The sequence below is a fragment of the Helianthus annuus genome, chromosome 16 (assembly GCF_002127325.2).
Source record: "Helianthus annuus cultivar XRQ/B chromosome 16, HanXRQr2.0-SUNRISE, whole genome shotgun sequence".
NCBI lineage: Eukaryota > Viridiplantae > Streptophyta > Magnoliopsida > Asterales > Asteraceae > Helianthus > Helianthus annuus.
The window spans coordinates 118,513,824-118,528,287 of NC_035448.2; the positions used below are offsets into that span (position 1 = coordinate 118,513,824).

The following is a 14,464-nucleotide window of genomic DNA, read 5'->3' on the forward strand; positions in this document are numbered from 1 at the left end:
ATGATGGTCAATTAAGAACTTTGATGATAATTTAAGGCCAATAGATAGTGAATTGGAGCGGTTGATGTTCAATTATCGCCATTAAAGGTAAATCAAGGTAATGGATGGCCCATTATGGTAAATTATAATTAGTGGTAGTCGATTAGGGTCATTGGTGTGGGATTAGAGTCAATACTTACTGTTAGGGATAGAATTTCTAAGCATATGGATCACGGATCCTCAAGTGCAGCCAGGATCGCGGATCCTCAGTTCAGTTTGATTTAAGGATCCTCAGAAGACGTTGCAGGACTAAGGATCCTCAAGAACACCATGGTGACATCATCCTAGAACATCTTAAATCTAGTGATTTCACCGTTAAAAGTTAATTTTCAAAAGATAGAAAGGTGTAGGGGTGCATGTAGATCAAGAAGGTACAAGATTTAGGTTGAAAACTTACAAGAATCGCGAGAAATCTGAAGAAAAGTGGGCAAGGAACGCTTTTCGGATGAGAGAGATGCAAAAGGTGAAGTTGTGATGTGACAAGAGGTATTTATAGGGTTTCCCAAAAAGGAAAGTGGGGGAAATGGAGGAGAGTGACTGGTCGATCGGGTGGCAACCCGATCGGGTGGCACCTCGATCGAGTGGCAACTCGCTCAGGTGGCAGTCCGGTCGGGTGGCAGCTCGGTCGGTTGGCCACTCGATTGGAGTGTTTGGCGCGACTAGTTTTGCGGTTTCGATTTGCGTGCTAAGCGTTGCGATGTGATAGAGTTTCTCATTAATTACTTTTAATCCCAACTACTATATCTAACATACAATCATCCTATTTAACTTGCGTTTAGCGTTTGCGATTCGATTGCGATAGCGTTTCGATTAATCACCACATTATAAACATAAATAAACATGCACAAATAACACACAAATAGCACGCACACGTAAAACAATATCCAGAACGCATAATTCGAGTTGCGAGCGCGATTGCGATAAGCGATAAAGCGATAAAACATGCGATAAATAGCGAATAAACCTCTATTATTAACAAGTACTCCACATAATACAACTAATGCGATAAAATAAATAGATTATCTACAAGTCAAAGAAGTCAAAACAGGAATTGAGTAAGGAGTGACAGATTGCAATTAGCAATCTTTTCTTCCTTTGACTTCAATCTTGACTTTGACTTTGACTTTCGAAACACGGGGTGTTACAGTGAACATCTGATAACCTCCTAGGGACAGATGCAATGATCCAAGAACATCCATTTTCCTATATAAGAGCTTGGGTTTTCATTTGTTCATGCACACTTTGAAATTTTTACTCTCAATTCACTCTATGGAGCCTCCTGGTGTTCAAGGAAGCTTTCTCAAGTTCAATATTCGTGTAAGGACTCTTGTAAGCGTTCTTAGCTTTTATAGTTAAGGTTTTATTAGCTTAATGACCGAAAGTCAAAGATATGGTAATTACGCTTTGACTTTGTGATTAATTACTAACGGTCCAACCATTTTTCAAATTGAAAGTGGCTTTATGTTGGTAATTATGTAGGTGTTAAACCCTTAGAAGGGCACCTTCTAATTATCACGTTATCTCAGTCAATTGTTGGGTCAAATATATGAACAAAAAGTCAAACGAGTTAGTTTTAACAAAATAATTCATAACTGATAATGCAGAAGATATGGAACATGTTTTAACACTTAAATAACTTGGTAAATAATATAAGAACATGTTTAGGCATGTTCAACCCGACAATTCTGAGTTTAGGCTCGGTTCGCAACCGAAAGTCGAAAAAGTAGACTTTTGCTTTGACTTTCAGTTCTGATCCGATTTAGCTTAGTTTATTTATGCCTTAGGTTTCCTTTGGACTACATACATGTTAGTATAACCCTCTGAGATTATACTATATGGTTCCATAGAAATCTGATTCATTTGCATGTTCCCGTTAAATGCTTAAAAATGGACCATTATGCCCTTTTATCATTAAAACGAGATTTTTGAAAATGTGAGAGGACAAAAACCTTTATTACTGATATATTAGTATGTCTTAAAAATTTGACATCCGTTTCTGGTCTGAAATAAGAGTTATGCACGATATCGTAAAACAAAAGCTTTTTGTTAATTAAATGGCATTTTTGGCATAAATCATATTTAAACCTATATTTTGGCACCAAGCTTTCTACCCACTATTGTAATATAATATTTAGGGATTTTTAGAAATTTTTGTCAAATTTTATACTGACCACAACATAGAGTTCTTGCATGGACTCGGTAATTGACGATAATGCCATTTTCATTAATAAAATGAGTTTTATGCATCATTTGCATGTCAAACCTTTTTCTATTGATTTTACCCCCACCGTTTGACCCGAACCGTTTCGACCCGTATTGTGTCAACTCGAATTGTTATGACTCGAACTGTTTAGACGCGAATCGTTTTAACCAGTACGGTTTCGACCTGTTCTGTTTCTACCCATACGTTTTGACCCGAACCGGAGGTTGTGGTTGCCAGGGTGATGGATTCCGATGGATTCCACCTGACAACCAAACGCATCAAAAATGGAATTGAGATTTCAATTCCAACAATTTCCAACTCCAATTGAAATATTTAAATTCCAAATCCAATTCCTTAAAATTCTAATTCCTATACAAATTCCAATTCTAATGCCAAAATATTCTGCGAACCAAACGCCCCCTAAGTATTATACATAGATTTTATATCAAACAAGTAGCGTGGTCCGGTTCTACTTTGCTCCTAAGTTTTTGAGCTTGGTGATGTGGGTTCGTTTAGCGCTCTCCTTTCCCAATCTCTTTTATTAGAGTTAAAGCATGTTTTTTCTTTAAATTTTCTTTTTTTATTGTCATCATCATCCTCATACTCAGTATATCCCACCCATAACAAAGCTAAGGTAGGGTCTGAGGCGAGTAAGATTTAGACAACCTTACCTCTACCCATAGAAATAGAGAGGACTGCTACCAGTGAGACCTCCGGCTTGATTTTTTATTGTGTAGTATGTAAATATTAATATGGCAGTTTTGCTTTTTATGTTACTTTGCATGTTTATATATGAAAAGAACATACAGGAAAGCATCTTTTTTTTCATCATATGTGATGATATGAATAGCCAACTTATACTCATGAGAATAAATATGAACTATCAGGTCTGCCCGCATGATGCAGTGCCATACTTTACATGTATGTGTGCAATATGCAGTCTTACCAGTGAAGTACAGTACTAAAAACAACCTGCTATACTGCAGAATTAGCTATTAACATGTAGTCCGTAGAGCGATATGATTATGTACAAAACCAAAGATGCGGGTTGACATATTACTAAGAAATAGATTTTAATGAGACAGCTTGTACGTAGGTTAAGGGTGTAAAAAAACATTGCATCCATTTTTAAATTGTTGGCAGATACGGAGTAAATCCGATATCTTATATGACGGTCCTTTTGTTGGTTATAGTTGAAGAAAACAGTACACTTGCAGCATGTTGTTCTAGGCTTTGTTGTAGCAGCTCTATAATTGTTACTCTGCTTCTTTTAGCCTCTCCAACCATAACATTACGGCCTGTAAAACAGGTGAAAAGGAACCTTCAGTTACAGCTATAGGTGTTAATTTCTTAATTTGCATCAGGTCACCTACATAATCATTTAAAAAAATATATTATTTCGGTATAGAGAGGGATATTTATAGACCACCAACGGCAAAAGATGAATCAATGGCACATACGACACAAACTCAACTAACCACGGCCCCTGACCCGTTTCACGTTTTGTAGCAAATCGGGTGTAATAAGAAACCAAAAATCATGTCAAACTCGTACATTTAAGAAACCAACTAACAAACATTCATACATAATCAATAATATCTCACTTATAAATACGTATTCATTAATATCTCACTCATAAAGCATACTCTATAAAGAGTATCCCTCACGAAGCCTTCAAGGTGAATTCGGCCAACGAAATCTTTTACATCAAACAAAGAAATCGTGCACATGAACCAACTAATTCGCGACTAATCCTTTTTATCTAAAGCCATCTTGAGCATTATTTCTGGAGGCCACTGAATCCGCATTGCTGCATTTACAGTTGACCCTTTCACTCAGAACTCAGGCGTGCTTGCGCAAGGGTGGTACACCACTTCAAACGGCTGGCTAGCAGACTCAAGATTCACAGCCTCAACCACCAACTCTACACTCACCTTCACAGAATTCACAAACCCACCAGTCGTAACAGTTGCAGAACAAAAATGAGCAGACAAAAAAAACAACTGACTTTAAAAAAATGAGTATTTATACATATAATCATCATTATTTTTAATGTTTATCTTCCAAGTCCCAATACGTATCAGACCACTTCCCTGAATTTGCCCTCTATAAACTGATCCAAACCCACCCTCCCCTAAAAAAACAACCAGGGCTAAAAATACGAGTTATAGCTGCAAGCTCACCGAATGTGAAAGTCTGAGCTCCAATTTGACCAAATGGCAAAATGATGCCTTTTTTAAATTGAGCCATTCTGACTTGAACCCGTTTACATTCAAACATTAACAGAGCATGATCATGATCTGACACGTAATCCGACCCGATTCACATATTTTGCCGGCCATCTAAAATTCAGTGAATAATTCATGAACAAACAAAATGCATTTATGATCAACTAACTTGATCATTGCACATGCACACACTGATAAACAAAACAATAACGAAGTTTCAATTCAAACCGGTAAAAATCACAGAAATACATCTCGATTGTTGCACATATACCCACAATCACACATTGTTGACCATTTGAACATATTTTTTTAATTTTCACCAATTACCGACCAAAATCACGTTATATTCTTTTTTTAATCGAAGTTTCAATTGAAGGAGTTGAAGTTGCGATCCTCTGGCCGTGCTTGGTATCCCTTCGAGTATGGCAATTTGATAATGAGTAAGAGGGAAAACAAAATATTTTAATCGTAATTGCCTATTCAAATGGGTCAAAAAAACTTAACATGGCATATAATACGCTGTTGTTATGCTTATACACTTCAAGGTTCAATAACATAATGAAATCTGTAGCTTCATATTTGACTTTAAAAAGTCAAAGTCGTTTCTTTAACCAGCACTTAAAATGTCAAACCTGTTTCTTTTACAAAATATTTGTTATAGCTTATACACCTATTCGAACAGGTCAACAAAACATAACTAGAGATGAGCAAACGGTACCGGGTACCGGTATAGGTACTTGTCCTGTACCGAATTTACCGAACCAAGATATTATTGGTACCGACATTTAGCGTTTTCGGTACCGGTTTTTACCTACAAATACCGGTCAATACCGGTACTGAACTATACCGAACTGGGTATTTTCGATACACTTCGGTACACTGGGTACTGATACCCATTTTTGGGGATTTTCGGTACCAATTGAAACCGAGCTCATCCCTAGGCTTATACACCTATTCAAACAGGTTCACAAAGAGGTGGCAAGGCCGTTTATGTTGTCATTCTTTCAGCCTATACGCTGATGTTTGTCTGATATGCAGCTGATACCCTGCTATTAGTCTGATACGCTGCTGATACACAGCTGATACACAGCTGATAGGTACTGTTGTATAAAATACCTCTAATGGAGCAATATGGTGAAATAGACACAGTGCCGGCTCAACGTTTTCCGAATCCTACTGTAATTTGGTATCAATATGAGATAAAAACTAGAACAACCAAGGAAACTAACACATTTAATTTTCCTAAACCTAGTTTTTATATCAAACCCATAATTTCAATATCAGTTAATCGTTCATTTAAGATCAAATGCAAAGATAAATACTAGTGGAGACAAAAGAATATAATAAACCAACCTATAGGTCTAATCCTGAGAAAATTAAAGCCCATGGACTCATGCTAATGATCGGAAATGCAATCCACAGCAACACCTAATAAAACAAAATACGCAACAAAAGAAATCTCACTAATTATCTAAACTAATCATCTTCAAATAAGAAGGGGGAAAATTGCAGTAAAATCGAAGTCGAACCTTAATAGAAATTGAGCGCACTCTCCCTTCCGTTAGCCATTGTTACTTACCAGTTCTTGTATAACAATCGATGGAAACAACTTCTCTTCCCAATCCTATCACGTGAATCCCTGGATTGAATGATGGTCATGGGAGTGACTAAACCCTAAATAAATAAAAAAAAAAAAAAAAAAAACTGGGCCTAAACTAAAAGAAATTGGGGACCTCGAAAATTATGAGCCCTAAAGCAATTGCCTGGCTTCAGCCGGGCTTGAATAGACAACAAGTAGAGAAACATACCTAGGTCCTGATGAAACTTGAATAAGAACGAAAGGGTGAAACTGAAATAAGAATGCAAATTGATGAAGGTAAGGGGAGAGAATTAATTGATTTTGGAGGGAGATTTTTAACAAGAATTTTAAGAAAACCTGATTTTGTGAATGGAAAATTTATTTTGGAGGGAGATGTTACTATGAGAGGGAAAATTAAAAGAGAAGTTTCAAGCTGTAAATAGTATCATTAAAAATTATTAAAAAGTTTAGTAGCATATGTAAAGTGCCATTAAAACTCTAAATTAGTTTAATGCCACTAAAAGTGTATGCAAAGCAAATATGGCATACATAAAGTGCCATTAAAATCAAAATTAATGGCATAAAAGTAAAATGCCACTAAAAGTGAGTGCCACTAAATGACTTTTTTTTGTATCCAGCAAAAATCGGATCGTTATCGGGCCATAATATAAACTTGATTTAGATGATATAATGCATTTTTGGCTTGATTATAAGTCATTTAGTCTTTTTAAGGCTAACAAGTTCGTTTCATAAGTCGTAAAACGCGTTTGATAATTTTAAGACTTACTTGCAACCGTTGTGAGCAGTTAAGTGGACCGACGTCAGACAAATAATCCGCTTATAACGCAAGGAGTTTGGGTCTTCGAGCGCAAGACTTAAGCAACATTGATAATGTTAATAACTCCAAACGTTACAAAATGAAAAGTTAATACCGTAGAAGGTGATTTTAAACTATAGTACCTAAGTATGTTATTTTGTGCAAACCGCAGGGACTAACTATGTAATTAACTCTTAATACAATTTTAACATCATTAGCAGAAAAGACCTGACTTCATCATTTCCGTGTACAATCATAAGGTTTAGAAACAAAATTTCGATAAAGCTTTGAATGATTAAAATGTCAAAATTATTAGGTAATCGTCAAAATTGATTATTTGGTAGAATAAAACTCGAATTTAGGTCTGCGAAGTATTCATTGTTTTACTTAAAAGATAATTACTCAATGTCATCCAAACAAATAAATTAAGTTATACAATTCTATGTGTGTGGTTTAACGTTTTTACGTCTATTTTTGTTCAGTTTAATAGTCTTGCCGCAACGCATAGATCCTAAAAACTAGTTATATTAAATCACAATATACAAAAAGGTGTATTGAAATTGAACTAGTATTTGATGGCTAAAATTTGGTACAAGAGCAGGGTGTGGTGGTGAGTGATGACCATTGCCGTGATGGAGCAATTCAACGCGTGATACAATAACAATTCCCACCGTCACCAGTTGTTTATAACGCGTGAACATGGCAATGCGTGATTTTTTCAACGCGTGATGATTTGATTTTGTGAGAGGAATTGTTGGTTGGGGGAAAATTGTTGGGTGTGGTGGTGAGTGATGACCATTGCCACTAAATAAGGTTGTGAGTGATGGAAAAATGGTTGTTGACATGGCGGGGATGTTTGTGAGTGATGGAATTTCATCACTAGTGACCACCCCCACTCCCCTAACTATAAGAAATAAAAATCAATCCAACCAAATCAAAATTCAATACCTTCCATAACCTACATCAGATGCAGTGAACCAAAATCAAAATCTAGAAACAAGCCTCTGCCCAAACCACAGATCAAAGTATCAAACACACAATGATATCGTCAGTTTGGGTTAAACAAACAGCCCGAAAACGCACCAATTAACAACAATTGCATGCTTGAGTTTAACCATTGATATTAGATCATGACAATGGTGACATATAATATGGGCTCAAGTTTTTTCTCCAATAAAAATCAAGATATTACAACAGTTGCCTAGAAAATGAAGTAATAATCAGTTAAATCTATTGCCTACGCCTCACAATTCATGTTTAGAATGAAAACTGGTAGCATCAGTAGATAAATTCACTTTGAAGTTCTACAGAACAAATTTATTTTATTTGATGGCAGAATTCCAAATCTAAGATTTAACTATAATTTGAGTATATATTACAAAAAACAACTGATGTGACATGCATATGATTGATTATGTGTAATAATACATATGTTTCATAATTATACCAATCATACTTAATTGTATAAATAAACGACTCTCTGCAGATCTACACACACGACTGCACGGCTAAACAGTCTTGTTCATATGAGTATGTCGTATTCATCTAAAAACAAAAGGTAAACATATCTCATACGATTTAAAAAAAAAATGTGAAGTATCAAATAAACATAACATCTGTTATAATATATCACCCAGGTAGGTACACACAAAGATGACGACAAGGTCAATTATGCAATTTGACTAACAAACTTGCAACAAAACAAATAAGAACCATTGCAAAGTGTACATTTAGGTTGTCTGTCGCTTATAGGAAAGCATCCTTCTCCAGCAGCTTCAGTACATCATTATGGTTGTTCAGTTTCGCAACGTCAATAGGTGTTTTCCCATCCATGTTTTGCAGAGTGCTAAATTCATAATATTAAAAGTTAAAACTAAAAAGACAAACGTGATGTGGGTTAGGTAGATGGTATCGTAAGCTTACACAGCGGCACCATTGTCGAGCAAGAGGGCCACACACTCTTTCCTGCCATAACCGGCTGCGTAATGGAGAGCAGTGTTCTTGTTTTTGTCTAATGCATCCACCTTTGCTCCAGCCTCAAGGAGAACTTGAGCACATTTCACCTATAATCAGAGTTCAACTTATTACAGGTATATGGGTCAAATTGAAGATTTCAGATAAACAGGGATACATGTATGCATGCAAATAAAGTAGATTGATATGTTTGTTGTAGTTACACAGTCACTGAAAAAAAAGTGGCTCAGGTCAACCGAATCCAACCCGTAGGATCAAGTCAGTCGTTTTGACCCACTACCCATTTCGTCAGAAAATCTTACCTCGCCATATCCACAAGCAAAATGTAATGCGGTCCTTCCCTCTGAGTCTTCTTCATCTTTATCGGCACCAGACGCTAACGCGGCCTTCAAACCCTAGTTATTTATAAAACAGTCAAATAATAAGAATTTTCTGCCTGCCCGTCATACTTTCAGGAAGTTAAGTGACTGGTTTTTGGCACATCTGACCTTGATGAAGGACATCCGATATAACATCATCTTAAAAAGCACAACAGATTCAACAAAAAACGCCAAGAATGTATTTTCAGTGTATAACCTCAATTATTTACTCGAAAACTAGATTACAAAATATGATATAAAGATGACACATCATTTTAAATAAGAAAATTTAAACATTTGTGAACATAAATGCCTAACATTGTAAACAAAATGCCTTGGTACCCAACCAGTCCATTCTAACCTGTATAGAAAAAAAGTTGCGATTATCCAACCCACCCAATCCATTTTGCCACCTCGATTAAAAGCTAACAAACTACTTAATTATAAAAAAGTTAATTAAAAACCTAAATAAATAAGTTTTAGAAAAATCCAACCCTTGGAAGAGGTGGTTTGGAAATTGGAACTGACTTGATGATGATGATGATTATGATGACACTCACAATTTAAAAAAAAAAAAAAAAGTTGCCCGTTCGACCTGAACTTATTTTCACCCAAACCCATTTCGACTGATTTATGGCTAGAGTACCTCAAGGTCACCAGTACTAGCAGTCTGATGAACAATCGACTCATCCTCATTTGCATCTTCTTCGGCTTCATCTGCTACTGGATTCCCAGCGGAAGCAGTAGCATCTTCAGTGACTGCAAGACCCATTGCTTCACCCAGTTTCTTTAGAACATCTTGATCATTCCAGTACCTAATTTGCGGTTGATTATATTTTTAAAAAGATTCATAAATCAATTATCACCCGCGCAAATGGAACTTACTTCATCATTGCTGTTGGACCACCAGATTCTATCTCTTCTAAGATAGGTTTCAAGGATGGATCTTCTTTGATACGTGCCATACGTTCTTCAAGCTGATCCTTTTGAGCTGGGTTGGATAAACTTTCAAGCATTTGAGACATCGATGGATCCTGTAAATAAATAGTCAAATCAACATGATCATTCGCGTATAATCATTAACTTGTTAAAAAAAAAAAGATTACCTGCATCATGGCACTACCGAGGCGTTCAGCCATGTTCATGAATTGTGGGTTTTGCATGACCTGCTGCATGGTGGAATAATACTGTTGTGTATCAAACTGTGGAATACCTTCATTAGCCCCATGAAAGGTGTGCTGGAGTTGCTCAGCCATCTGGTTGAATGACGGATCTTTTGCTATTTGCTCTGCTAATTCCTTAATGCTTGGGTCCTGTAACCACAACAAAATACATCAAATCAAAACACTAACTTCCACAACCGGCATAACCAAAAAACCAAACCGGTTGTAACCGAAACCAAATGGTTATGAAAATAACAGTCAAAACATTAGTTATATATGAGGATGAAAGAAAGCTTTATACATTAAGTAGACCAGCCATCGATGAGAAGTCAAAAGGATTTCCAGGAAATCCAGCTCCAGGCATGGAGGTCATAGGAGGTACACCTGAAGAGCTTGATTCCGATGAAGTTTTCTTGGCAGTATCAGTTTTCTCTTCTGCATGAGAAAAAAAAACATATTTAAAATAATAAATAAACAGATTTGAGAGTATTATCATGTCAATTATCAATAGTCAGATAAAATTATCCATATAGTTCAGAAATGCCTCTAATCATCTTGCTAAATCTAGATCACAGCATATATGATGCAAATAGAAGCAAGAGTGTTCATCAGAACATTTTCAGGTTCCTCGCTTAATCGAATCGGTTTCCTTAAATCAGGTTTTTTGAAAATGAACCCGAATACAAGCTATGTTTCATAAAACTGATTCAAATTCGGGTTAATTCGAACAAACCAAATTAGGAGAGAAAAACGTAAATGAAGCAATGAGACTTGGGACTCGAGAGCGTTAGGGTTTTCTAATTCAGTTGAGGACTTAAGTGTTGACGCATCACGGAAAAAAAAACTATATGAACTCGGATTTTCAGTTGGCTACTCGGCTCGGTTCGAAACTCTCAAATTCATAACTCAATTTGGAAGTCAAAATCTGAATTTGAATTCGTCTCTAATCTGAACCGAGCAAATGTAATTCGAATACAGGTTTGGTTCAGTACTTGCGTTCAAATATTGAACACCCCTAAATGGAATCCTCAAAAACCAAATAGATATTTTTTATTAACCGTGTTTTCATATTCTCAAAGGTTCAAAAAGGTTATTTATTTAAGAACAGTTTAATCAAAATATTAAAAAATAAAAAAAGTTAAGCAAGCAAGCTGTTAGGTTAAAAAAGAATAGAAATATGATGTGATCAAACTATGCAATTAAAACCACATGAGATGAACTTGTCAGATCAAATTGCTGTTCTGTATGGAGATAAACGAAACTTGTTGTTGACAATTCTTGTTGCATTAGAAGAAGAAAATGATGAACCCAAACGCAGTACAAAAAGCATGAAATCCAACCACAACCATAGTTATCGATAGCGAATAGCGATATATAGCGATAAGGTACCTATATGCTACGTAGCGATAGCGATGAGATAGCGCCCGCTATTTCGTGTATAGCGATAAGGTAGTTAAAATTTTAAGAAATAAAAAATAGCTATCTATAAGGGGGTTAAATGTACAAATATACAAACTAATTTACACTTTTTCAGTAATTTTTACAAGTTTTAGGGACTAAATGGAAACTTGTAAAAGATAAGAGGGGTTAAATGTTAAAGGATATAAAGTTATTTAAAACCCTAAAGCCTAAACACGCTGAAAAAACCAGCCGCTATCTTCTTCTTCATCTTCTTCCTGGTTTCCGGCAGAAAGCATTACCGGAGTGGTATTTTTTCGCCGGAATTCGCCGTCGGAGTCGCTATATGCTCGATATGTGGTCGCTATGCACCTCGTAGCGGTGATTGGCCGCCACGCCACGCTATTCGCAATAGCGTCCGCTATGGACGCTATCGATAACTATGACCACAACAATTAATATATCCAACAAGGAAAAGAGATATTGCCAGTTAGGATTTTATGAAGCAATTGGATGAGAGTTAAAGTCTTAGACACTAATGGAACGGGAAGAAGCCAGAGGTATTTTAAAAGTGTACTTCCGCAAGAAACCTACATACAATATATCAACAACACATTGGCGTGCACTTACTATCAAATCTAAACCATCTATACACGTATCACAAAAAACCACAATTTTGATTGTACATAAAGCTTAGTCGGCTGTACATAGAGCAACGCCTTGCGCCAGCTCTGTAAATCAATGTTGGGTCAGCCTATTCATTCGAACCTGCTTAGTCTTAGACTATGCAGTTAATATCGGTGATATATTGGTTATATCGGTCCCTTAGTAAAATATCGGTCAAAATATCGGTACCGATATTATCGGCGATATTGACCGATATAACCGATATATCACTGATATATCACTGAATTATTGGTGTTAAATTGCTATATATATAAATTATGCATTATATTAAAATTACCGATATCTCACCGAGATAACCTATATTTCAAATATCGGTCCTTGACCGATATCCGATATTTTACCGCATTAACTGCATAGGTCTTAGAGTAAAGACAAATACTTTATAAACACTGGACTTCTTTTGCCCTATTTTCTAACTGGTTTTATTTTCAACTTTTTAAAGTTTGAGCGCGATTAAGGAAGGAAGCAAAATAAGATGCTCTATGATACTTTAGACTTTATCCGATTCCAAAATATTGTCTTGCCTCTTTAATCCCCCCCCCCCCCTCTTCTACACTCAAAGTATTTAAAAAATAGAATCCTTATACTTTCATACTTGTACATTCCGATGTTAAATCAAAACAAACTCACCCTTCAAACAACCTTTCTACCAACGAGACGAGACGACTAAAAAGCATATCATGTTCAATTTATCAAAACTTATCAACTCAATCTAGCATTAATGCTTAAATAAAACATATAATTTCATAAAACAAAACAAACTTAATTCAACAAACTAAGACAAACATCAATCAATCTTTACTGATCAAAAAACAATTACTCGTAACAAACACATACCAACAGAGGTCTCAGGTTTGCCAGCTGCATCTTTCTCATTCACCTAACAAACACACAACAAATCAAATCAACAACAAATCTAAACCCTAGCAAAACTCAACCAACAGTCGTCACTTCTTACAGATCAATGTTTAATATTGGTATGTTTAAATTAGAAACCCTAATTGCTGAAATAAAACTAAATCTTGAGGAATTACAGAGAATCAAAGGAGGAGAATTAGGATAAAGCGGTGATAATCATGATTTTAATAAGGAAAAGCATAAATTGTAGATTGAATTGAGGAGTTTAGTTGGGTACCTTAGACATATCGATTGAAGTGATGATGATAATATAAACAATAATATAAGAGAATAATAATGATGATTCAAGATTGAGATTTGGGAGAGAAGACAATGTGGTTTTGGTTTTTGATAAAACTCTTTAAAGGGATTGAGTACAGAAGGTGAAAGGGTGGGCCAGAGCACGTGGATCTGGGCCATTATTGGGCCTGGTAAATAAGTTCAAGTAGAGGTGCACAAATCAGGTTTTTTTTTAATACCTGGTTTCGGGTACGGCCCGTGATTTTAATTTTTGGGTATTCACTATACCCGGGTCGGGTTTGGGGCCGGGTTCTGGCCAGGAATTCCATACGCTATGTACCCGGGTTCGGGTAGGGTTTTATAATACCCGGGTATTATAATACCCTATTTCCGAGTTCAGGTATGGCTCGGGTAGAGTTCAGGTACGGATCAGGTTCGGGTTTTTTATATTCACTTTTTGGCATAAAAAATAGAAATATAAATGCAAACATTTTATTTCATAAAACGTAGATTTAAAACACACATGACACCTAAATAACAAACATAGATAGCGTCGAACAAGAAGATGAACATAAATAGGTACGAATAATTTGATCATCTTCGTTTATTGTTCGTCTCGGGGAGTCGGGGATAACACTTGCGGAAATGTTGTTTCAAAGTCGTTATGGATTTCGGGTCGAAGAAACCACCGCAACGAACATATCGAGTCGTGTTTGGACCGTAAGGCATTCTTAGATAGTCGAAATACTTCCAAATAGGTGATAATCGAGTGGCTCGAGTTGCAGAACCCGACCCATTGCTAGAGGAATCCATATATATAGAGAGAGAGAGATTTATAAGGATTTTAGATGTTCTTTATAAGTTGTGATTATCCCAAACA

The 14,464-nt window shown here is 36.0% G+C and overlaps 1 protein-coding gene and 1 long non-coding RNA gene across 3 annotated transcripts; both read right to left on the bottom strand.

Annotated features, from left to right (window-relative positions):
* Nucleotides 1–3,425: 3,425 nt before the first annotated feature.
* Nucleotides 3,426–6,406, bottom strand: LOC110917990. 2 transcript variants are annotated; one of them, XR_002580995.2, is made up of 4 exons: nucleotides 6,279–6,406; nucleotides 6,000–6,109; nucleotides 5,824–5,898; nucleotides 3,426–3,540 (listed from the first exon to the last, which is right to left on the bottom strand). It is a non-coding gene; the product is annotated as an uncharacterized LOC110917990 (long non-coding RNA). The 2 variants fall into 2 exon arrangements; XR_002580996.2 differs by having other exon boundaries at nucleotides 6,000–6,094; nucleotides 6,279–6,400.
* A 2,006-nt stretch (nucleotides 6,407–8,412) lies between these two features.
* Nucleotides 8,413–13,707, bottom strand: LOC110918458 (ankyrin repeat domain-containing protein 2B). The gene is made up of 9 exons (XM_022162767.2): nucleotides 13,583–13,707; nucleotides 13,285–13,327; nucleotides 10,664–10,797; nucleotides 10,306–10,512; nucleotides 10,085–10,233; nucleotides 9,846–10,014; nucleotides 9,143–9,235; nucleotides 8,790–8,929; nucleotides 8,413–8,712 (listed from the first exon to the last, which is right to left on the bottom strand). The coding sequence occupies exons 1-9, from the start codon at nucleotides 13,589–13,591 to the stop codon at nucleotides 8,613–8,615; spliced, it is 1,044 nt and encodes a 347-aa protein (XP_022018459.1). The 5' UTR covers nucleotides 13,592–13,707; the 3' UTR covers nucleotides 8,413–8,612.
* Nucleotides 13,708–14,464: the final 757 nt, after the last annotated feature.

Bases quoted from the DNA above. Each gene is read 5' to 3' on its own strand.
- LOC110918458 (XM_022162767.2), bottom strand. The intron at 10,234-10,305 runs GTAATCTTTTTT...ATTTATTTACAG, and splicing joins TCGGTAGTGCCATGATGCAG to GATCCATCGATGTCTCAAAT. The intron at 8,713-8,789 runs GTAAGCTTACGA...TTATGAATTTAG, and splicing joins CTCGACAATGGTGCCGCTGT to CACTCTGCAAAACATGGATG.